Genomic DNA, 25,803 nt, shown 5'->3' on the forward strand with positions numbered 1-25,803 from the left:
GCTGCTACAAGAATCAATCTGCTCTTCTATTTCTGACTGGAGTAACTTTTATCAGACAACCCTCTTACCAAAACAACCATAAAAGAAAGATAAAATATATATAAGCAAATGGCGGGAAGGAGTTGGAGTACAGCCAGCTCAGGCTTGCGGGGCTGTGGTTGTAAAAGATGACCATCTCTATAATGCAGTTTTGAGGCAGGGTCTCCTGATCTGTAGTGCAAGCTGGCCTTTTCTGTGAGCTCACGCTCCATCCAGGTCATGTGCTGAAAGAGAGGCCTAGCCTACATTGAGTCTTGGGGGACCGCAGGAGACTGAGCTGCTGAAAGGATTGACAAATAACAAACAGAATCTCAGATAGGAAGGAACCATGGAGTTTCCTTCCATGATGCCCAAATATTTATGTCATTGATGATTGTCTGACTGCACATACATGGGACAAAACACAAAGAAACCCCAGCAAAAACTCACAGAGCATAATACAGTAGACAGTAAAAAGATTTAACAGTCCCATTGTACCAAGAGACCAGAAACCTGTGCTTCTGTCTGCCATGGTGGAGGAGCCTGGGTTAGCATTACTATACACCTGAGGTCCCAGATCTGCTTTTATACAACCTGTGTCTGAGGAGAACTTAGACATTTCTTAAAAGAGAATGTCACTTACAACCTGCACATAAAAATAGGGCTAAAAACTGAGGTAATATTGTCCTATGGATTGTATCTACAAAAGCTAAATATACACAGGGTTACTCACTATAAGTTTTCAAAATAGAAAATATTGTACCAGTCCCAAGGGACAATCAATAGAGATTGCTGGAATGCATTATGCATGTTTATAGAATGTAGGAGTCTTCACATAGGCACTCCCAGAGTTGAGGCAGGACAGTTCTTCATTGTATGGTACTGTTCTGGCCATCGCAGAACATTTTATATCTTTGGTGCTAGCACAATAAATTAGTTTTTGAGACAAGTTAAGCTGGTCACATCTTCATGTGTCTCTGGAGTGGTGCATTCCACCTGAAAACCATTATTATCATGGAGGTCTGGCAGCTATGAAAAATGAGAGTTTTGGTTGTGGTCTTATATGTAGAGACTGCTCGGGTGCACTGCAGGATTTCAGTGAAAGGTAAAGAGCACTTGGTGCAACTGGCTCGTGATATGTTTTAATGAAGGAGGAAAGCAATAGCATATATTGAGTTGTTTATGTATGCACTCAAGAGTCTGACTATGTGGGAAACTAGTGAGGGTAGAGCCTGGTGACAGAAAGTGAATAGGAATGTATGAAAGGTATTTAATGTATACTTTCTGTTTTTTAGTATCTCCCTCTCCCTCTCCTCTTCTTTTTTGGAACAAGATTTACTGTGAAACCCAGACTGGCCTAGAGCTCATTGTGTAGCACAGGATGGTCTTGAATTTGTAATCTTCCTGCCTCAGCCTCCCGAGTGCTAGGATTATAGGTATGCACACCACACCACATACACACAGACACAGACACACACACACAGACACAGACACACACACACACACACACACACACACAGTTTAGTTTTGTTTTTTTCCCCCAGTACCCGGGGCTGAACTCAAGGTCTCATGCTTCCTTCATGGCTGATGCTCTAGCACTTGAGCCAGATTCTGGCCAGGCTTTTGACTAGTCATTTTGGAAATAGAGTTTCGCTTCAAACTTTCTGCCTAGGCTGTCTTGAGGAGCCTCAGTTCTCTAGTTCTCAGCCCCTAAGTAGCTAGCTCAGCCAGCAGCCAGCCCTTATCTTTATATTCAAGCATGGATGTATTGCCTATACAGTTATTTTATAATTAAAATTTAAGTTTAAATATTATGTTTATATATAATACTTCTAGTTACATAATTTCCAGGATTTGTTTATAATTTATAATTTTCAAACTTTTCCTCTTTTCCCAATGCATTCTCCTTCCTCTTGGCCTTCATCTAGTGGCGTTGGGCGGAACTGGGGCTGGGCGTCAGCTGGCAGCAGCATTCTGGCTGAATTTGGCACGCTGCACATGGAGTTTGTTCACCTCAGCTACCTGACAGGGGACCTGGTTTACTACAAAAAGGTTAGTTGTCCTCCTCTTGTGTTTCTCTGCTATGAGAATCCCTGAAGAGTTGTCCCAACTCCTTGCTATGGATCCTTACTAGGACTCAGGCCTCTGTTATTTCTTTATTTCCAAATCATTCAAAGAAATTTATTTTTCTAATTAGAATTTATTATTACTTGAGAGGTTAGAACCACTCTTAGGTTTAACAAAATTCACTGAAATTTCTATGCAGTATTGTTCTGAAGGTCCTTGCTAATGTAGTAAGCCAAGAAAACCAAAATGAACAAAGAGCTTAGTAATTGAAAAGGAAGAAAGAAGATACTAATTCATAGATTACATGACCATCTACCTAATAAACTATGGCAGTATACTTTTTTATTTTTGGTGTCGTGGATTGAACTCAGGACCTTGTACAAACTTACATGCACTCAACCACTGAGTTTATACCCTTTGGCCAGTCTCCATAAAAACCAGATTTCCTATTTTTCTATAGAATATCAATCTTGACTTTTAAAATCAGTAGCATTTCTCTACACCAGCTACAAAAGACAATAAATGTCATTTTCTAAACATACTTTGTAAGTTTCCTGTAAGCTAGTGATATAGCATAAGATAAACAAGTTGGAAACCTCACTGAAGGCCATTGAAGAAGCCCTAGTAGGTGACGGTTAGATCACAGGCTGATGGAGAATATTTCTTTTTCTTTTTGCCAGTCCTGGGACTTGAACTCAGGGCCTGGGCTCTGTCCCTGAGCCTCTCTGTGCTCAAGGCTAGAACTCTACCACTTGAGTCACAGTGCCACTCCCTGCCTTTTCTGTTCATGTGGTACTGAGAAATCGAACCCAGGGCTTCATGTATGCTAGGCAAGCACGCTACCATGAATCCACATTCCCAGCCCTGATGGAGAATATTTCTTTAGACTAGAAGTAATGTTCTGAGAAGCAACGGCAGTATAGTTATGTGTGGAATCTTAGATAAGCTGTGGTTGTGCCTGCAGACTAGTGAGAAGAGGGATGAGAAGCAGGCTGTCAGGAACAGCACAGCACTGCCAATCTACTTGGCTAGGGAGAAGCAAAAGCTAAAAGCTGTGTTTACATCTGGACTCAATCTATGCTCTTTTATCAAAACTTTCTTATGAATAGCTGAGCCAACAAAAACTTACCAAAAAGGAACATGACTAGAATTCATACAAAGACTTACCAGAACAAAGGAGGGAAGGAACATAAGCAATAAATAATGACCAGAAGTACTTACTAGAAAATAGCAATTGCAAATCTCCATAAGAAAGAAGGTAAGCCCTCATCTCTGAAGAACAAGCTATGAACAAAGATATAAGTGCTCAGAGACAGCTAACCATACGTAATGAAAAGTTATATGGAATTCAGGTTCAAAATGTAAAAGAGTCTTAGACAACAAAATCTAGCAAAGGTAATAAAGGTAAAGAAATTCTAAAGTAAGAAAGAAAAAGAAACAAAATAACATGAGAATTCAGTATTATACATAACTTTCAAATGAAAAAAAGTTGTAATTATATTCATCTTGTATAACATCCTTCATAGCAGTGTAAAGTTAGTTTGTGGAATTATTACCATTGAGATGGTTATAGATAATACTGGTTTCCAATATGCAAGAACAGCTGCAGGGGGGTGGGTAGATGGGTGGGGGGAAGGTATCCCTTTGCTACCTCTGCACAATAATAAACCCTAGCCAGGTTAGCAGTGGTAAGAAGCTGTGGGAAAGGATTAGCGTGTGGCAGCCAAGTATGGGAAGGGAAGTACTAGCCAAATGCCAAGTCATTTGTGCTAGGTAGGTTGTCCATCTCATGTACAGAGAAAATGGATGTATTCCCTACGTAGAACACTTTAGATACAAACATACTGTTCTCCAACAAATAAGAACAAGGGCTAGAGCACCTTTGTTGTCATGCTTCCCACCCCCCACCCCAGAGCTCTTGTCAAGTCTAACCTCTAGGTTGTCACAGTCACAAGCCCAAAAACCAGAATATCTCCAGCCGCCTAGCATGCCTCACCATGTTCTCTCCCCCCCTGCCCTCCAGAGCACCTGTGGAATTTAGACATATGTGTCAAAGGGGCAATATTTAAAGTCCCACAGTTTGGTTTTAGTTGAGTTTCACTAAATTCAAATTTAACTTTTTCAAATTTATACCTCTAATAGAAATGTTATGGTTACATTTCTATGAAATTATCTCTGGTATTGAAATTATTTCTGTTCTCATATTTGAATTTATTATATATGTTCATAAATATATATTGATTATACTTGGAATAATATTTCTCACTAATGTTTCTGATGGCTGTTTCTGGATAGGAGGATGTATAGAGTTAACACGTTTTCTATCAGAGTTTCTTTTCTTTGTTTTACTTTTCTTGTTTGATTTAAAAATTCCAATCATATATCATCTTATAAAAATATAGACCCAGTCCTCCTACAAAGCGTGTCATTTGTTCCCTGTCATTTACATTTAAGAATTGGAGGCAAAGAAATGTGAATTTGGAGCAATCTAAGGCCAGCTTGCTCTTTGCAGGCTCCAGATCAACCATACTACATAGAAAAATAAATCAATAAAATTTAAAAATAAGGAACCATTTAAGAATTAGAAACCTTTCCTGACCACCACCCACAAAAAGGTAGAAGTAGATGTAGTAGTTCTTAAGTAAAAGAGGAGAAAAGCTTAGGCTAGTGTCAAGTTTTTATGACATTTGTTTTATTAATTGCATTCTTTATTTTGTTTAGGTCATGCATATTCGGAAATTACTTCAGAAAATGGACCGTCCAAATGGTCTTTATCCAAATTATTTAAACCCAAGAACAGGGCGCTGGGGTCAGTGTAAGTATTTCTAGTACAATCTATGCCTTGTTTAAAGATTATTTGAAAGATTATTTGAGGTGTTAGAAACTCTTGCCACAGGTCTACTCCTGTGCTCTGCCTGTGCCATTACCTTTGGCAAATCTAATCTTTCCTAGGTTCAGCTTTTCTACTTGTAAAATGGAGATAGTAACACTGACTGGTGAAAGTATGTCAGTCTAAGGGGTGTTCTAATTAATATCTTCATGGAAATAAGAATACTACTTGGGATAAGTAATATGAGGAATCTTTTGACTGAATTGAAATGGGACAGTTGGCCAAGCACCAGTCGCTCATTCCTGTAATCCTAGCTGCTCAGGAGGCTGAGATCTGAGGATCCTTGTTCAGCAGACAGACAAAGCCAAAAGACCTATCTCCTACTAGCCACAGCAAAAATCTGAAAGTGGGGGTGTACCTCAAGTGGGAGTGCTAGCCTTCAGCAAAAAAGCTAAGGGGCAGCATCAAGGTCCTAAATCCAAGCCGCATTACTGATACACATACACCCCCCCACCCTACCCCCCCAAATTAAAAAGAATAGGTGTTTACACTCTGCAAACTATATCTGCTTATTCCTTTCAACAGAAAATGCCCTGCTCTCTCTTTATATACCAGGCTGTGTTCCCAGTTCTTGCTTGAGACTAGAGATGGAAAAAGAATATAGAGGGTATGATCTGAATTTAGGGAGTCCCCAGGCTAGCAGGACCATTATGAATCTTGTTTTCTTTTTATTTTTTTATTAAGGTGTTTTTTTTCTTTAAATAAATAATGAGAGGGGCTGGGGATATAGCCTAGTGGCAAGAGTGCCTGCCTCGGATACACGAGGCCCTAGGTTCGATTCCCCAGCACCACATATACAGAAAACGGCCAGAAGCGGCCCTGTGGCTCAAGTGGCAGAGTGCTAGCCTTGAGCAGGAAGAAGCCAGGGACAGTGCTCAGGCCCTGAGTCCAAGGCCCAGGACTGGCCAAAAAAAAAAAAAAAAAAAAGAATAAATAATGAGAGCTAATGTGGGTTAGTGGTAGAGTGCTTGCCTAGCATGCATGAAGCCCTGGGTCTGGGTTTGATTCCTCAATAAACATAAACAGGAAAAAAAAAAAAAAGCCAGAAGTGGTGCTGTGGCTCCAGTGGTAGAGTGCTAGCCTTGAGCAAAAAGAAGCCAGGGACAGCACCCAGGCCCCACTACTGGCCCCCCAAAAGAAAATAATGAATGCTCATAAAGAAATACAGTGGTCCAGAATTTTAGTAATTAAGTGTTATATCAGTGCTATTTTCTTTTGAAAGTAGACAAACTAATACAAATACATTACAACTCTGCCTCTAATAAAACATGTTTGGGTCATTTTTGAGATTAACGGGAGCATGATGAAGTAGTATATAAAAAACAAAAGTTATGATCCTTCAATTTGGTATATTGAAAACACTTAAATCGGCCAGTGAGGAAGTCCCCCTGCATTAGTACCAAGGGGAGACCCTTGCTGTGGTGTCGCTTCCAGGCCGCTTTTCAGGAAGGGGCAGCCTGGCCGATCCGAGTGTGCAGTTGTATCTGTCATAGTCGCGACACCACCTTTGGATTCGTCTCGTGTATTTTTCTTCCCTTGAGATTCTTTGCATGCAGCTCACTGTTCTCTTTAATTTGCAGAAAATGTAAGGTCTGATAAACTCAACTGAATAGAAATGATACTTTCTGAGAACCCTGAGAATTGCATTGCTAAATTATTTTTTAAAATTTTCTTTTTCCATGTGAGAAAAACTGGATTAATGACTACTTGGTCATTTAGATGACTGTATTGCAGATTTTTACTCCTTAGAGTTGTATTAAGATTTGGAAATATTCTAACATCAGAGGCAAAATTATGCTTAGTTCCTCTTGTAACATTTGCCAAGATAGAGTTCATATCAAAACTATTTGAATGTTTTAAGATTAAAAACTTAAAATTCTAAATTTGGCAAGGCAGATAATCAGAACAGCCTTTTCTAAGTGTGTTCCCTAGAGTAGAAAAGAAGGAAAGGGTGTCCGTGTTGCTATATTCAAGGGTTAGCCTCTTGTATCTCCTAACAATTGAAAGCCAGTCCCAGCTGGGCACTACTGGCTCATGTCTGAAATCAGAGGTACTGAAAAAGCTGAGATCTAAGGATCACTGCTCCAAGCCAGCCAGGACAGTTAAGTCATGAGACTCTTACCTCCAATGCCAGAAGTGAAGATGTGGCTTAAGTGGTAGAGCAACAACCTTGAGCAAAAAGCTAAGGAAGAGTTTGAGGCCCCAAGTTCAAGTGCTGACACACACACACACACACACACACACACACACACACACACCACATACACACACACACACACACACACCACACATACACACAGAAGCTTACTGTCACCACCAGATACCACTTCATAGATACAAATGGCTAAAAATCCAAAGGCCAGTGGGGCAGTGGTGGCTCACTCCTGATATCCTAGCTCCTTAGGAGGCTGAGATCTGAAGATCACAGTTCAAAGCCAGCCTGGGTAGGAAAGTCTGAAATTCCAATTAAACATCAAAAAACCTGGAAGTAGAGCTGTGGCTCAAATGGTAGAGCTAGCCTTGAGTGTAAAAAGAGCTTAGACATAGCAACAGACCCTTAGATCAAGCTCCTGGGCCTGTAAAAAAAAAAAATAAAAATCCAAGGACAGAAAATAAATATTGGCCAAGCTGCAGTGAAATTGGACCCATCTTTTTCCGTGGTGGGATGTGACATGCTGCAGTCTCTGTGAAAACTTGGCAGTTCCTCTAAAAGTTAAACAGACAATTGCATATGAACAGCAATCAACTCCTACACATACACCCAAAAGATTTGGAACAGGAACCTAAGATACTGTATGTGGTATCCACAGCAACTTCACTTAGGGTGAGCAGGAGGAGAAAATAACCAGCTAGGGTTTGAATGTGGAGTCCCTGTGCCAGAGGCCCAGGTCTGAGTGTCATGTTATGGAGCGGTGAGACCATTCAGGGGTTAGGGACTAGCCTTAGGTAAGCAGGTCATCGGGTGCTGCCCCCAGGAGCTGCTTTCGCAGAATGGGCTAGATCTTAAGAGAGTGGCTTGTAATGCCAGGCACCTCCACTCCTTGGCTCCTGCTTGTAGCCCCCTTTCCCGCTCTGTTTCTCTGCCATGCTGTGGTATAGACATTAGCTCTTCACACGTGCAGAGCAGAGGCTCCTAATCCCAAACCTCCAAAACTAGAAGCTAAATCAATCTCTGTTTTCTGTCAGTACCTAGCATTTGACATTTTGTGCAGCAGCAGGAAATGGGAATGGCCCACATGCCCAACAGGGAATGAATAAATAGAATGTGATGCCAGTGTTCAGTGGAGTCTTAGCCAGCTCAAAAGAGTAATAACCAAGTTCTGACACGTGGTCCACTATGGGTGAACCTGAAATTGTTATCCCGAGTGAACAGAGCCAGCTGAGAGGATGGCTTCATGATTCTGTTTGTCAGATATCTATAGAGGGGTCAGATTCGTGGAGGTAGCTGGTAAGAAAGGAATGGAGGGGAACACCTAGTTTCTGTTGATTGGCAATGGCTGTGGTTGTAGTGTCACATGATTGATTGATGTCACCAAAGATACACTTAAAAGCATGAAAATGGCAACTTTTATATTATGTCCATTTCCACAGTAAAAAGCCCAATGAAAACAGGTAGCTTGATCTTCACTGTTTTCCCACAAAAAGTAAATTCAAGCGACTTTGTAAGACATTCCTGCCAGCAGTTAGTAATTTGGAGAATGCTTCAGAAAGAGCCGTTGACTGGTTGTTTTGGCAAAGGTCTTTGAAACCCCACGGAGCTGCCCTCACATCCCTTCGGCAGCTGCAGTCCTTACTGAAGTGTACAATGTGTTCTTTCTCATGGTGTTTCTGTTTTATATCAGCCTCTGAAAAGTATATCATATTCCATTATTATCTTTGAGCAGTATACATCTGTCACATCTATAAATAGCCTGCAAAACAAACATTTAATTGAACCAAAATTCAACAATCCAGCTTTGGCTAACTGTATTATAATTAGAGTAATGATAATGTCTGATGTGCACATAGCAATCACCATGTATAATTACTGGTAATTACCTTTAGGAAAAGGACTTGGCAACAATAGAAAGGAATATAGTAAGGAACCTAAATTTAAAAGCACATCTTGAGTTTTGTTGTTTTTAGTGATTAATATGAAAAAATATAGGAAGTCAGTCATTACTGACTCATTAAATTTTATAGCCCTAGATTTAGAAGTGTGGAAAAAGTAAAAATGGGGTATACTATTTGGAATTATGAGACCAATCCTGGCTTTCCTGCTTAATAATTTAAATAGGTTATTATTAAACTTCTCTACGCTTCTGCTTCCTCGCCTAATTGAAGTTATTTAATAGGATGATTGAGTCATATTTGTGAGCTACTGTGTTCAAAAATGTTTCACATTAGCTTTTATCCTAGAATTTCCTGTAGGACCACTTCAAGAAATAGCTTCTGTTAGAAATTTTTCTAACTACCTGCAAGGCTTCTGGGATAGGTCATGCAAACCATGTGTGTTTTGGAATGTTCCCTATTGCAGTATCGTTTCTGAGTGTCAAAACCCTGGACTGGCATGGCTCAAAGTGGGAGCTGAGACTCAGTAGAGTGGAAAAAGCCAATGAGAGCATGAGGTCTTGAGGTTTTTTTAGGTTTTTTGGTGTTGCCTCTGGGAAATCTTTGTCTAATTTATGATCATGAAGATGTCTTTCTGTTTTTCTAAAATTTCTTAAGTACATTTTATATTCAGGTCTGTCATCCATTTTGAGTGGATTTCTTACAGGGATCAATATTTATATGTATATGGATATCCAATTATTTCAGTACAATTTGTTAAAAGGTAGTCACCTCCTCCATTGTATTTCCTTCCTATTTTGTTGAAAATTAGTTATCTAAGCTGGGTATGGTGGTGCATGCTTGCAATCCTAACACTCAAAAGGCCAGCCTGTGAGACCCTACCTTAAAAAAAAAAATCAGTTGTCCACTTAGGTATGAGTTTGGTTTTGAACTCTGTTTTATCCTATTGGTCTGTGTAAAATACCATCATGATTTGTTTTGTTTTGTTGTCAGTCACAGAGCTTGAACTCAGGGCCTGGGCTCTATCCCTGAGCTCTTTTTGCTTCAAGCTAAGGCTCTACTACTTTGAGCCGCAGCTCCACTTTGAGATTTTTGTTGGTTAACTGGAGATAAGAGTCTCACAGATTCTTCTACCTGGGCTAGCTTTGAACAGTGATCCTCAGATCTCAACCTTCTATGTAGCTAGGATTACAGGTGTGAGCCACTAGTGCCTGGCTACCCTCATGTTTTGATTAGTATCTTTTTATAAGTCTTGGAATCAGTAGTGTTAGCTCTGTAATTTTTTTGTTCTTTGTCAAAATTATTTTTGCTGCTCAGGTTCTTCGCATTTCCATCTGATTATTTTTTTTCTTTTTTTTAATTCTTTTTTGTTTGTGTTGCTGAGGATCTAACCTTGGGTCTCATGGTCAAGCACTCTACCATAAGCCATGTCCCCAGCCCTTCCATATTAACTCAGAATTGTCTTCCAGAATAGTCTGCTGGGACTTCCATTATGGTTGCATTGGATCAATGGACTAATATTGGGGAATTGGACTTCTTACTACTAGCAACTAGCAAGTTTTACAATCCACGAAATATTTCTACCTCTACATTTATTTAGGTTTTTCTTTATAATTTCTCAGAAATAATTTACAACGTGCAGGGTATAGATTTTTCACATTTTATCAGATTTATCTGTAAATATGTCACGTTTTATGCTATTACAGACTATATTTTTCTTTGTCTTTTATGGCTGTTGCTAATATAGAATAATTAGTTGATTTTAATACATTAATCTTGTATATATGTAAGTTGTTCTACTCAAATAATTCTAGTAACTTGTAAATGCCATTTGAATTTTCTATGTAGATCATATTTGCTGCAAATAAAAGACAATTTTAGTTTTTAATTTCCCATCGGACTGCTGTTATTGTTGTTGATTGTAGGGCATGAGCTCAGGGCCCAGGTGCTGCCCCTGAGCTTTTTTTTTTTTTCCCTCATAGCTGGGCACTCTACCTCTTTGGGCCACAGATCCACTTCTGGTTTTTTTGGTCATTAATTGGAAATAAGAGTCTCAGAGACTTTCTTGCCTGGGCTGGTTTTGAACCTCAATCCTCAGATATTAGCCTCCTGAGTAGCTAGGATTATAGGTGTGAGTCACCAGGCCCAGCTGTTTGTTTAATTTTTATGCCTAATTGCACTTTCTAGAACTTAATGCTTAAGAAAAGTGATGGTGAATGTTTTTGTCTTGTTCCTGATGTTAGAGAGATAGCATCCTGTCCTTTATCATCAAGGATGATGCTGGCTATAGGCTTTGTTTTCCTTCCCCTCTTTCTTCCCCCTTTCTTCCCCCCTCCCTCTTTCTGTCCCTCCTTTCCTCTTGCCCTCATTCCCTGCTCCCCCCACTCCCCCAATCTATGGTGTATCAATCCATCTATCTCCTGTTGTCACATTGAAGGAACTTGCTAGGGTTGATGAGAGGTTATTTTTTTTTGTTTCTGTTTTCTAAATCAGAATGATAGTCAGATTTTGCCAATTTGTTTTTCTTATCCTATTTTTTCCTGTGTGTTAATATAGTGGGCTACTTTGATTGATTTTGAATAATATATCTACCCTGTATTCCTAGGGTAAATGGTTTTTTTTTTTGCCAGTCCTGAGCCTTGGACTCAGGGCCTGAGCACTGTCCCTGGCTTCCTTTTGCTCAAGGCTAACACTCTGCCACTTGAGCCACAGCACCACTTCTGGCTGTTTTCTATATATATGGTGCTGGGGGATCGAACCCAGGGCTTCATGTATATGAGGCAAGCACTCTTGCCACTAGGCCATATCCCCAGCCCTAAATAATGTTTTTTGAGACTTCATTTTGTTCACTGACATATTACTCTGTAGCTTTCCTAAATTTTAAAGAGTGCTGTATGTGTATATATACATATATACATACTTTTTAATTCATTTTTTTCTGATAGAGAAAGGTTATTCAGTTTTATCTGTTCCTTCTTGAGTGTATTTTGGTCATTTCTGTCTTTCCAATAATTTGTTCACTTTACCAAATACCATAACTTTCTGGCACAAAGTTGTTTTTTTTTTTGGCCAGTCCTGGGCCTTGGACTCAGGGCCTAAGCACTGTCCCTGGCTTCTTCCCGCTCAAGGCTAGCACTCTGCCACTTGAGCCACAGCGCCGCTTCTGGCCGTTTTCTGTATATGTGGTGCTGGGGAATCGAACCTAGGGCCTCGTGTATCCGAGGCAGGCACTCTTGCCACTAGGCTATATCCCCAGCCCACAAAGTTGTTTTTAATACTCCCTTAATGTCCTTTTTGTCCCTACAGATTTTGTCTTTTGTCTCAAACTTTATTTTTTATTTATTTATTTATTTATTTATTTATTTATTTATTTATTTATTTATATTTTTGGCCCGTCCTGGGCCTTGGACTCAGGGCCTGAGCACTGTTCCTGGCTTCTTTTTGCTCAAGGCTAGCACTCTGCCACTTGAGCCACAGCACCCCCTCTGGCCATTTTCCATATATGTGGTGCTGGGGAATCGAACTGAGAGCTTCATGTGTAGGAGGCAAGCACTCTTGCCACTAGGCCATACTCCCAGCCCCTGTCTCAAACTTTATTATGTATTTTTCATTTGGGTTAAGTTGTTTTGGCTTTTGTGGTATCTTAAGGTTGGGACTGAGGTTGCTTTTTGGAGGGTGGTTAATTGGAGATAAAGTCCGCTTGCACATTTTCCTGCCAGATTGACTTCTCCTCTCCCTTGTTATAGACCACACGTCTGTGGGTGGCCTGGGGGACAGTTTCTATGAGTACTTGCTGAAGGCATGGCTGATGTCCGATAAGACAGATCACGAGGCCCGGAAGATGTACGATGATGCTGTGGAGGTAGGTGGCCTAACGCAGTGCGTGCATGATGCTCACAGAGTGCGCCACACAGTGCTCGAGGGTTTGAATGGAAAATCCTTATTGTGCCTTGTCTTTGTGACATGCTAAGGAACTCGTTGAAGAATTTAGGATACTGTATTGTTGAAAATTTCACTACTTTTATTTAGTGTCCGTAGAGATGGGAATATCTAGTGACTTTGTGCTTTTCCATCAACCTTTCTTTTTCCAAACACCTACTGAATCCGCACTTGGAGAGCATCTTGGGTAAATGCTGCCATAATGGCAACACACTTGACAATGCCTTTTATGTGCAAGGATTATTCTAACCCTTTGGTGTAGTCATTCTCACCATTTCTCACATAACACACTGAAGGCCAGCCAGAACTGAACAGTCTAGTTTCGGGTCTGTCCTCATTGCTGTGTGGCAGTAGTTCATCTTCATGTGACTTCAAGAACAATATTGTTACAGGTTCAGCCGGTGCACGGTCATACCAGAACTGTCAATATCAGTACTGTAAATGTTAGTGAAGATCTGTGCAACTTCTTTCTGCTAGTGGTGGGAGGGTTGAGACAGGGTCTCACTACAGAGCCCAAGCCAGCCTCTAACTTGGGATCTTCCTGGATCAGCCAAGAGTAATAATATTATCATATATAGCATTGTATATGTCATATGTAATATCATATATAATTATTCTGAGTCCAAAAGAAAGCTAGTAATAAAAAGCCCCATCTTTGCCTATGTTTGTACTTTTATACTAGTAAGATCCTAAGGACAGGTTAATTATAGGTTAATTATAACCTAGTAAGATATGTTATAATGAACAAGAATGACAAAAAATGTAATGAAAACACTTATAACCAGTACTTAAGCATTTAAGGAGTACCTTGTATACAGAATATGGTGGTTGTAAAGTCCATAAGATGGAAACTTTTGTCCTGTGCTTGTTAGGGCTGGGGGTCTGGCTCAGCGGAAGAGCGCCTGCCTGGCAAACGCGAGGCCCCAGGTTCAGTCCCCAGCTCCAGAAAAAAACTAACACAAAACTAGAAAAGACCAAAAAAAAACCCAAGGCAAAGGTATGTCCTGTGCTTGTTAGGTGTGCTAGACATCATGGTAAGGGAAACAGGTAAAGAAATGTGTCATTCAGTGAGCATCTCATGCAGCATAAGGAGATCTCCGTGGTGCGAGGCCCCAGGTTCAGTCCCCAGCTCCAGAAAAAAACTAACACAAAACTAGAAAAGACCAAAAAAAAACCCAAGGCAAAGGTATGTCCTGTGCTTGTTAGGTGTGCTAGACATCATGGTAAGGGAAACAGGTAAAGAAATGTGTCATTCAGTGAGCATCTCATGCAGCATAAGGAGATCTCCGTGGTCCTGCCACTACAGAGAATACAGGGCTGATGAAGTTTGATAACAGCCCACAATAAATAACGTGGATTTACTCTTGAAACATGTGCTCCTGGTTATTGTCATGAAGAAATAGTGTAATTAGGCCTAATCATACCCAGTAATTCTCTCCAAAGAGAACTGAACTAGTACAGTTTCTTACAGTCTTCCAAAGAAATACTTAGGAGAGTAGGGAATTCATCAATTGCCCTTTCAGCAGAGTCTGAGAGCATGGTCCAAAGAAGCAAAGCTCTTAAAAATCTCATTTTCCCAATGTGTTACAATGGTTATACTCTACTGTTCGTTATATTCAGCTTATAGAAAACGTTTCCCTTGTCATCCCCACATCTTAGTAAAACGGACATGTGCAGAGGGTTGAGCCATCGGGGATGGGACCTGTCATCTGTGTACCATACCTAGAATCAATGCTTGGGTTTGAGAAGTAAGGGGCTGGGAGTTAAGGGTTAGTTTTTAATTTTCCCACAAGTTTTGAAAGCTTTGTAATGTGTGCCAGGGGCTGACCTAATGGGGTCAAATGATCTAGCTCCATGAAAAATGAAGAACATTTCGGTTTGCTTGTGAACTTGGCTATTTCAGTTTTCACTAAAACAAATAGTCAAAGCCTTTTAGGTTGTAACTTTTTGTCATGATATCATGATTTTCTCACCATGATTTTGACACCTTTCATTTAGCTCAGGAATACACTGGCTACAGTAGTGATGTTACATAGAAAGTCACTCCCTAAGCCTAGTTTCTCCTTTCTCTCTTTGTCTTGTGCTAGTGAGCTGGGTATCTGTCCCAGGTTATATGCAATATCAATCACTGTTCTAAAACTTGCTGTAGATTATTTTCCCAGTTTGTGAAAGAATATCATGCTACCAGCATTTTTGATGGCCAGAAAATAGACATTTAGACCCTAGCCATTTGCTCCTAAGATTCTGAATCTTTCTTTTTCTCAGGCTATAGAAAAACACCTTATCAAGAAGTCCCGAGGCGGGCTAGTCTTCATTGGCGAGTGGAAGAACGGGCACTTGGAAAAGAAGATGGGTCACTTGGCCTGCTTTGCTGGCGGCATGTTTGCTCTAGGTGCAGATGGTTCCAGAAAAGACAAAGCTGGCCATTACCTAGAGCTAGGGGCAGAAATTGCCCGAACTTGTCATGAATCATATGACAGGACTGGTAAGAATATTCCTAAAGCTAATTACTTAATCTATAAAATACCCTCTAAATGAAATAAACAGGCTCAAGAGTTAGAAATACTGTTCACTTCAAAATATTTGACATTAATTAGCACAGTAAGTCGTTTTCTTAGGAACTTTAATTTTAATTCTGGGAATGTATTTTTTCCTTATATAATTTTTTTAAAATTCTGAATATGGTATTTTTTCTCTTATAATTCTAAAGTAATTATTTAAAGACAAGAAGTATGTTTGGGGGATGTAAAAGTCAGCACTACTGTAGTATTGTATTAATAACACCTTAATATTTTCATTTAATAAGGACCCATTTTTGTCATTCATTTCAGCTTCTGTAAAATGGCTTCTTCAAAAGAACACAAACTGACTGATTTAGGTCATACTTCCTTCCCTACATGATTGAGAAAATAAGAATAATAAAATATGGATGGCAGTTATCTTGAACATATAGTTGGTATCCAGCTGATAGTTTATCATTTACTCAGTTCACTAATAAGTTTTCCAATTGTTAGTGCTTTTGATTAGAAACTCTCTCAGATTCTACTTTGGGGAAGAATGCAATGTTTTCTGATCTTCAAAACTGCATCTGGAAAGTGAGATGATTCCTAGTGGTTGGTAGGATGTTTGAAGCATCTGTTTGCATATACTCTTAGCCAGGCACTCAGTACAGCTTGTTATCAGAACTACACAGAGGGCAACTGAGTTTCTAAACAGTGCCTGAAAGTGCTCTTAGCAGCACAAAAGTGGAAGAGAGTTGACAACACTGGGCTGGATGCCCATGACTTTCTCTGGCTCTAAAAATGCATTTTCTTAGCCAGATGCTTAGGAGGCTGAAATCTGAGGATCATGGTTCAGAGCCAGCTCAAGCAAGAAGAAACCGGAAGTAACACTGTGGCTCAAGTGGTAGAGCTCTTGCCTTGAGCAAAAGAAGCTCAGGGACAGCACTCAGGTCCTGAGTTCAAGCCCCAAGGACCCTCAAAACATAAAAATAAATAAATAAAAATAAATGAATTTTTTTCTATGAAATAACGAGTAACCTAAAAGCTTAAAATCTAGACATTTTTATACCCATTTGAGAAGTACAGATGTTGGTTTAAGGAAATAACTGAATTTATTTCTTTAGGATTAAGTTTTAATTAGATAGGATGACACAAATATGATTGGTTTAACATTTGCCCTAGTTCATAAGTCTGTCCTGTTGTTTTTAATAGTAAGGAATTGTAATCCGGATGAAATTGACCCCTCAGGTCTGTGATTGACTAAATCAGCATTCCATTGTTCTGAAAAATGTAACACAAAACAACACTAGAACAGTGCTGCTTTACAGTTACCTTTGGTATGTAATGCAGATTAAGTCCGCGATCTGAGTTACAAACAGCAGCTACTTCTACTTCAGTTTCCATGCTGATGATAGGGAGTGTCAGTTAAGCCCTTAAAATGTAACCAAGAAGGCGGGGCCCCATCCTGTAATTCTAGTTAGTCAGGAGGCTGAGGTTGGAGGATTGCAGTTGTAAACCACCAGGATAGGAAAGTCTGAGAGACTCTATAACCACCAAAAATCCAGGAGTGGAACTGTGGCTCAAGTAGTAGTCTTGAGCAAAAATAAATGAATGAATGAATGAATGAATGTCAGGAACAGTGCCTTCCCTCCCACCCCCATGTAGCCAAGAGAAGTAAAACCAAAGACAAGACAGATAATCAGGACTTATAGACTGCTATGGTTTTTGTTATGTTGATTTTGGTCAGAAATCAAAAAATAGATCTAAATCACAGAATTTAATAAAGCAGACATACTAAAAATGCTATGTGGCAGAGTTGTTAGAATCAGTTACTGCGTTAAGAGTGTTGACATGACTCATTATGCTAGGTACTTACAGGTTAAAGTGTGGCAAGATGCAGACTTTGCTTGCCTCTGAGAAACTCATAGAACACCAGAGGTGTAAACAGGATTGCCTTAAATTATGTATTCTGAAGTAGAGTGGAGGTTCACTACAATGAAACAGGGTCCCCCCCAAGGGAGGGGGGGATTCCTGGTTCCCCAAAGAGTCCACCACACAGTCTTCAGCTACAAGATGACAAAAAGACAGATTTATTGGGGAAGTAAAAAGTGAACAAAAAGTGAACCGACCAGCACCCGCCTTGGTCGCAGCCCAGACTCGGGAGCCGAAACTGCCAACCACGTGTGCAGGATCAGGGCCCAGACTCTGGGAGCTGGAACCACCTACACGTGTGGCCTTCCAGCCTGGTTATAAGGCAAACATCACAGCCAAACTTGCCACATGCAGGTGACCAACGAAGCTACAACACTTACAGAGCATGCTAGGCCACACGTAGGTGGACAATAGAGTTACAGTCTGTCTCATAGTATCTATTTGAACCAACCTATCATTCTAGTTAGAATTGACGCATGGATTTGGCGGGGCTCACATGATGCAGGTGGATACGCCTACTCATAGGAGGGCACGGGTTTAACCTTGAACATTCCTTGAACTTTTTCATGCTTCAGGTGGTCAAGCAGTTGACACAATCTTATCACAGTGAAGGGGAGCTTCCCTGGATAGGGTGGGGGAGATCTTAGTGAAGATGGAGTTGGCTTCTGCTCTAATCTGACCTGGAGTCAATCTGATGCCCTTCCACAGTTAATGATGGCCACTGGCCAGATCTGACCTCCCTATTACGTATTCTGCACTCACGTTTCATCATGACATTATTGTACTCATTCTTAGTCTGCTTATTTTCACATGTGATTCTCTTTATCATGGTCAGTCCTTAAAACATGACTAATTTGTCTTCTGTATTTATAAGTCTTGCACAGCTTTTTCTTGTCTTCGATTTTGACTTAGATCCTTTAGTTAGGAAGAACAATCCTAGCTTTGTTAGCTTCCCTGCAGGGTATTCATCTTCTGCTCTATTTTCTTACAACTGTGTTATACATTTTGGCCACCATATTTAAGAATTTCCATGTCCTTCTCCTTGATAGTTATTTCAGCTACATTTATAATATAATTAATAATGCCTTGAGATTTCATTTTTATTCATTTTTGGAATTAAAATTACTATTGTTGTGCCAAGTCGCAAAACCACCACCAAGACCACCGAGACTCAGACATTCCGAAATGCAAAAGCAAGGCAAGGCTTTATTTAAGCGAGCTGCAACTCGGGCCTCGTCCTACCTACCGACACAGGGGAGGTTAGGAGGGAGCCCCGAGCTGTGATTACACAGGGCTTATAAAGGCAAAGAACAAAGTTACAACAATCAGGTGTTCAAGCAAGCAAGATTAGGATACAGGTAAAAATCTGATTGGCTCAGGGTTTGATTCTAGGGGTGGTCAGAGTTAAGCATTCCCAGCGGTGAGAGTTCTAGACCGACTGGGCCCTAATGGGCTTGTCCTGGGTCTGCTCACAGGGCCTGCTTATCTCAGGTTCGCGTGGTAAAGTGGGGTTCGCGTGGTAAAATGGGGCCTGACTTCAAAGTCTGGCACTTCACTATTAGCTCAAAATTTAGTGATCTTAGTATATCCTACCAAATGGCAGGCACTATTCCACTGGGTTTGTGGGGAACATTACTGGTGTGTTTGGTGGTGGTGAAGACCTTGTGTCCAAGCAGCACTATGTACAGAGGGGCCCTCACCCCACCACAGGCTAGAGCTCTCAGGCTGCTTATCCCCTCACCTTCCTACCTCCTCGTGGGCACCACACAGGCAACCCCGCAGCTGTAGAACTGGTCAGACGACACTAGGTCCTTCCTAAGCTTTTCCTATGGCTCTCTAGTCAAAAAGCATCCGTCATCGAAGAAGTTATACATCATATTGAAATGCACACAGAATGTCTGTGTTTTATTTAAATTGACAAATAGGCAAGTTCCTGCTGAAATTCTTAGAATGCGTATAAAGAGGCTATAAGTGAAGAGTGATTATTTTTAAAGTTGGCTTAAGTTTTATATTTCTTACGTATTATAATTTTCTTTTAAAAGCAGATAATCAGCTGTTGCATCTAATTCAAGATGTAACCCTAAAATGTTTCATTGTATGTGTGTGCTAGAGCAAAAGAACTTTTTTTTTTTTTGGCCAGTCCTGGGGCTTGGACTCAGGGCCTGAGCACTGTCCCTGGCTTCCTTTTTGCTCAAGGCTAGCACTCTGCCACTTGAGCCACAGCGCCTCTTCTGGCCGTTTTCTAGATATGTGGTGCTAGAGAATCAAATCCAGGGCTTCATGTATACGAGGCAAGCTCTCTTGCCACTAGGCCATATTCCCAGCCCCAAAAGAACTTTTATCTTAATTTTTTTAGAAAAAAATTTGCACACTAAAAGTATATCATAATTTTGGCTAAGATGGACTAGCTGTTCATTTGTTTCTAAGGACTCTTGGACTTTCAGTGGTAGTTGTTTTAGCCAGTATGTTGATGTCTGTTCTTCTGAGAATTATTTCATGTCAGAATGAGAGGAATGTTTATAAACCTATAAGAAGACCAAAGACGGATCTTTTTAAAGTGACTCATTTTATAAATGATGGCAGACAAAACCCAAACACCAACAGACCCCATTCTTTCTGGGAAGAAACTGTTGCAAATAAGCAAAATAAACACCAGTGTCTTGTTAATTTGTTTCTTTTGTCCTGCTACAGCTTTGAAGCTGGGTCCTGAGTCTTTCAAATTTGATGGTGCCGTGGAGGCCGTGGCTGTCAGGCAGGCTGAGAAGTATTACATCCTGCGTCCAGAAGTGATCGAAACCTACTGGTACCTGTGGCGATTCACTCACGACCCACGATACAGGCAGTGGGGCTGGGAAGCTGCGCTGGTAACTAAGCCACTGTCTCCTTTACCTATTAACGAGCCTTTCTGCCCACGCTTTGCTTTGAGTCACTTCACGTTTCTCTGGTGAAGAAACTCTGAGTATAGAATTCCCTGAGTGTAGAATTGACTCCATTCCCTCCCAGGAGTGCCTTTTTTTTTTTTTTTTTAAACTGATTGTCACTCTCTTTGTTATTAAGTGACTCTTGCCTTTCACAAGGGTCTGCCACACCAGGAGAGACAAAGGCAGTGTCAGTGCAGTCTCTTTATAAGTAGCTTCATCTTCTCTGGGAAGGAAAGACATAAGTTGTTCATAGGCCAATAGATGACCTTCCCTTCGCCTACTAGTTCCTCAGTGAGTCACTATAGGAAGACTCAGTAAATTATTACATTTCTAGACTAAAAGGTAAAATGTATCTATGTTTGGGATTGAAATTTATTCATTTTTGCCAGTAGTTGGAATTGAACTCGGGATCTCATGTTTGCTAGTCAAGTGTTCTACGACTTAAGCCATGCACCAAGTCCTTTTGCTTTCGTTTTAGGGCAGCATTTGCCCATCCTGACCTTGAACTATGAAACCTCTGCCTCCTGCGTGGCTGCCATTACAGGCAGCACAGGGTTGGACATTTTTAATGGTTACTAAGTAAGCAGTGTGCTTAAAATGCTAGACATTCTGAAAACTCCCTGGCTCTCTGTCAATGGGAAAGAAAAAAACAAAATGCTAGATGTTCTGAAAACTCCCTGGCTCTCTCAGTCAATGGGAAAGAAAAAATCATTTGTGTTTTATGAAAATTTAGCTTCTCCTTCAGGGAAGGGGATTATCCCCTGAGATTGACTGGGTACAATACACAGTACTAATTGCGATTAAGTACCCATATTCAAATCATGTAAGGCTGCAGTCTAGACAGGATGACTAAAAGACTTGCGGGTGAGTAAGTGTTGGTAGTAAATTTACTGTGCAAACAACACACAATGAATATTAGGGCAGGATGTGCATATACTGGTTCATGTAAAGAGTGTTACACAGTGGCAACATTGGAGCCATCACAAGACCAGCCTTACGTGCTAAATCATGGCTGCCCCGTTTTGTTGTTTAGGAATAGGACGTGTGTGCGCGCGCGCGCGCACACACACACACACACACTCTTCTTTTTGTGGCTTACTAATGCTTACATAAACCAAGCAATAATTTGTGTAAGAGAAGTAGGTGAGGTCCCAGAATGTGTCTGTTTAATGACTGTCCCCTCCTTTTTAGTAGTTTGTATTTAGAAGAAGATACAGATATATCTGAATCACACGGGGCACATAGTGTGGTAGACCCACTGGGAAATATCATAAGGTGAATCTTTTCCTGAAGTCTCCCCCCATGTCTCTGTTGAGATGATGCTTTGACTGACTCAGATTTGAGGCACTAGTTAGAGTCTGCTTTATAGACTATACAGCTACTCACAGGCCGAAGGACCATAGTCCCTTGGTATTTATGGGCCAGTGATTCCAAGGAGACCCCTTTTGGTAGCTAAGAATTTCAGCAGCAACTTGCCTATTTATCAATTTGAATAAAACATAGCCATTTCCCTGTTGGCATCCCTGGGTCCCTGATTCAAGGAGACCCCGTTGGTGCTCAGTGCATGGAGGTTACTGAGAGCCTTTTCCTGACGTGGGCATGTGGAGTTTGTTCTGGTTTTGTTTTTCATTGTGCTTAACTAAAAAGGTAGAATAATTCTACAGATCAGGCAAGCTTCCTACATAACCTGGGCAGACCAAGAATGGAGATAGTTATATTCTAAACTTGAGTTTAAACAGTATCTCACAAGGAGAAGATGGAGAATGGAGACCAAGGAGGAGGCTACACACCTGAATACATTTGCCATCAGCTGGCTCTCCCCACAGAGTGCGGGAGTGCTGTTTCATCGCCTTGGCAGCCTTAGCTGTAGCACTTGCATATTCAGGCTGTCAGGCTCAAGTAGGTTATATGTGAAAATGAGCGGGAGGAGGGCGTGCACTCTATATGGCTTCAAGTTTAGCCCCGCCTCCCTGCTGCTTGCTCAGAACTCTTCTGACAGTTCTTATGATGGTGATCTGTTCTTTGCATTATCATGCCTTGTATTCAGAATGTTTAAAATATCTAAATATGCACTGGTGGCTCACATCTATAATCCTAGCTGTTCAGAAGAGATCTGAGGATCACAGTTGGAAGCCAGTTCAAGCAGGAAAGCCCGTAAGACTCTTATCTCCAGTTAACCACCAATAATCCAGAAGTGGAGCTATGGTTCATATGGTAGATCACTACAAAAGCTCAGGGACAGTACCCAGGCCATGAGTTCAAGCCCAGGACCAACATACATACATATGTGTGTGTGTGTGTGTGTGCGTGCGTGCGCCCGTATGTTTATGTAGACACACACACACACACACACACACACACACACAATGAAAGCATTGATTCCTTTGGTAAGAAAGCCTTAAACCCAACTATGATAAAATGGACTATGAATGAACAATTTGAACACTCCCACTGCTCATTAGTTTTTAGGAGAAAAAGAAAAGCAGATCAGGAAGAGAAGCAAGATCTAGAAACCATAAGTCATACATCAGCAAAGATGAGTTCTTCTTGCCTTCTTTGGGCAGTGTCTCAGAGAGAGAAAGAAAAGAACCAAAGTGCTTTCCATGTAATTCTGAGTTGTGAGCCATGCAGGATAATGGATGGCTTTGAATTCAAAGTTTAGTTGTTAGTAGATTGCTTGATTCACCCTGTTTTATTTAGATGTGTCCACAAAGATTTCACAGGAGGGGCTGGGGATATGGCCTAGTGGCAAGAGTGCTTGCCTCGTATACATGAGGCCCTGGGTTCAATTCCCCAGCACCACATATACAGAAAACGGCCAGAAGTGGTGTTGTGGCTTAAGTGGCAGAGTGCTAGCCTTGAGCAAAAAGAAGCCAGGGACAGTGCTCAGGCCCTGAGTCCAAGCCCCAGGACTGACCAAAAAAAAAAGATTTCATAGGAGGCATGAGTTTAGGATTGCTCCTTCCAGTGAGGAGTTAGGGCACACTAGTGGGTCGGGGAGCACTCTGCCCCACGTGGACATCGGATCGGGGCGTGGTGGCCTCCTCAGGTTGATTGGGTGTGGGCAAGTCCGTGTGTCCACTGTCTTGGAGCAGCCTGGGCACACAGCCAAAGGTCCCATGGGCTGTGAACTGTTGTAGCTTGAAGTACCTCTTGTCATGCTCACCGCAGGGAGCGCCTGAGAAACCACATCTTAGCAGCTGGGCTCGTTTTTCCTTGGAAGTGATAAAAGTAAAACTCAAATTTCTAGTTCAAGCTGACCTGTCTTGATTTGTCAGAATGAATACTCTATTGTTGTAGACAGGTTCCTAATTGAGAACAAGCAGCCTAAATTTTACATCTACGTTAAAGGAATATGAAATACTGTAGGATGATTAAACATGGTGGGGCCTGCCTGTGGTCCCCCCCTGCAGGCAGAGGCAGAGGCAGAGGCAGAGGCAGGAGCTCTGTAAGTTTGAGGTCAACTGTGGGCTATCTAGAGAGACTCTGTCTTTAAAAACAAAGGAATGAATGAGAGAGATTGAAGAGTGTTAGGTAGAGATTTCCACATGTTTATTTTTTCAGTATGTGAATATTTTCGTTTGTTATTTGTTATTTGTTATAATTAAAAATAATGCAGCTCTCATGAGCTCTTAGTGGTGATCATCCACTGTTCTCTGTTTAACACCCCGTGTCTTTGGGCATGTCTTTCACAGGCCATTGAGAAGCACTGCCGGGTCAGCGGCGGGTTTTCGGGGGTCAAGGACGTATACTCCCCCACTCCCACGCATGACGACGTCCAGCAGAGCTTCTTCCTGGCTGAGACATTAAAGTAAGTGAAGCAAACACAATTACATAATTATAGAGTTATATGTATCAACAGATAACATACCATATTTTGCTATTGGTGCTGTTGTGTAATATTTAAATCAGATTAACTATATTCATCTCTTAAAACATCTATCAATTCCTTATGGTGACAGCTTTCAAAATCTCTCTTTTAAAACATCTGTCTGTCTGTCTGTCTGTCACTAGTCTTGGCTGGGTGACCTTGCCCCTCCTTCCTTTTCTCCACTCGACAGCCTTGCCTCCCCCTCCTGTCTGTGGTTAGTTCTCCTCTAGCCCTTCGTTTCATACCTGTCCTGAATGACAGCATTTCATGGCTTTTTTGATGGCTGAGGCTGAGTAGTGTTCTTTTGTATGCCTATGTTGTGTTTCTGTATTCCTTTACTTTAAAAAAAAAGTATAGACTAGATGCTGTCTGGTTTCTAGGTAATGAATTTATGTCTGTGATTTATCACACTAAATTTTACTCTAACTTTTCATAGAATTGTAAATCTTTAGCTGCATTTTAGAATGACAGGGACTATAAGGTAGAGATTTTGTTGAATATTCAGTGCCTTTAAATGATTTTACTCTAGCTCTTTTGGTATACATTAGAATCACCTGGTACTTCTAGCTAGTGGGGAGCAGCAGGAGTGAGCTCAGGGCCTCACACTTGCAGGCCAAGCTCTGTCTTTTGAGTTATGTCCTTAGACCTGCTGCTTTGCTTTTCCTGTAGGATCTTGCATTTCTGCTTCTGACCAGGCTCCTGCACCTCCCCCCGCTCCCCCTTTATAGTTAGGATTGTAAGTGTGTGCAACTCCTTCCAACTTGTTTGTTGAAATAGTATATCCTCTTACCTTGTCACTCTAAGGGGGCTCTGAAGTTGATCCTTCTTCCTTCCAAGTGGCTGTCATTACAGGCATGAGCCCCTGTGCTCAGCCTTGGTGTGAGTCCCATTCTCAGCCTTGGTGTGAGTCCCTTGCTCAGCTTGGGAATGCTTCTTGTCACGGAGATTACTAGACACAGACACAGAGTTTTGGGACATCTAGGGTGGGACTAATAATTTCCATTTCTAACCGCTCCCTTTCCTTTTGCTTATAAAAACAATCCATTGGTGGAGTTGGTGATACGATTAAGATGCACCTGTGTACATTAGCTCACATTTAACCAGGGGTCGGGGCACTGCCACTGTGCCTGGAGACATCCCATGTGTGCTTCTGGTCTCACTTTAACCAGGCCATGTGGTCTTATGCTGTGCCCCAGAAGATCTGGGAGCACCCACCTCTGCCAAGCAGCCTGGCCGGTAAGGGAGGTCACACAGATCCCAGGTCTAGGATTAGAGAGTGACATGGAACCCATCACTCCCTGTTCAAGCTCACCTCATAAACCACATTCCTCCATGCCGTGTTTACTGTCATCCACAGCTCCTGACAGGAACCAGAGAAGGCGTCCACATGCTGATTTTTAAAAGACACTCTTCATTGAGCCCTTAAGGCCCAGCAGGGTATTGCTGAGGTCGAGTCTTAGAGATCTGGATGCCAGTGGCTCACTTACGTAATCCTAGCTTCTTAGGTGGCTGTTTGAAGCCAGCCCAAGCAGGAAAGTCTGTGAGACTCTTATCTCCAGTTAACCACCCAAAAGCTGGAAGTGGAGCTGTGGCTCAAGTGGTAGAGTACTAGCC

General features: G+C 41.3%; 1 protein-coding gene and 1 non-coding gene across 2 annotated transcripts in view; both read left to right on the forward strand.

Annotated features, from left to right (window-relative positions):
• Man1a2 (mannosidase alpha class 1A member 2) overlaps positions 1-25,803 on the forward strand; it is a 76,122-nt gene that overhangs the window by 45,780 nt on the left and 4,539 nt on the right. The window contains exons 7-12 of the mRNA XM_048351860.1: positions 1,947-2,070; positions 4,807-4,900; positions 12,772-12,887; positions 15,230-15,449; positions 20,089-20,261; positions 24,014-24,129. Of these exons, the coding sequence (XP_048207817.1) occupies positions 1,947-2,070; positions 4,807-4,900; positions 12,772-12,887; positions 15,230-15,449; positions 20,089-20,261; positions 24,014-24,129 (843 nt within the window). The remainder of the gene's footprint in view (positions 1-1,946; positions 2,071-4,806; positions 4,901-12,771; positions 12,888-15,229; positions 15,450-20,088; positions 20,262-24,013; positions 24,130-25,803) is intronic.
• LOC125355807 lies at positions 4,494-4,622 on the forward strand. Its single transcript, XR_007211739.1, has one exon. It is a non-coding gene; the product is annotated as a small nucleolar RNA SNORA38 (small nucleolar RNA).

Source organism: Perognathus longimembris, chromosome 7 (assembly GCF_023159225.1).
Source record: "Perognathus longimembris pacificus isolate PPM17 chromosome 7, ASM2315922v1, whole genome shotgun sequence".
NCBI classification, from domain to species: Eukaryota; Metazoa; Chordata; class Mammalia; order Rodentia; family Heteromyidae; genus Perognathus; species Perognathus longimembris.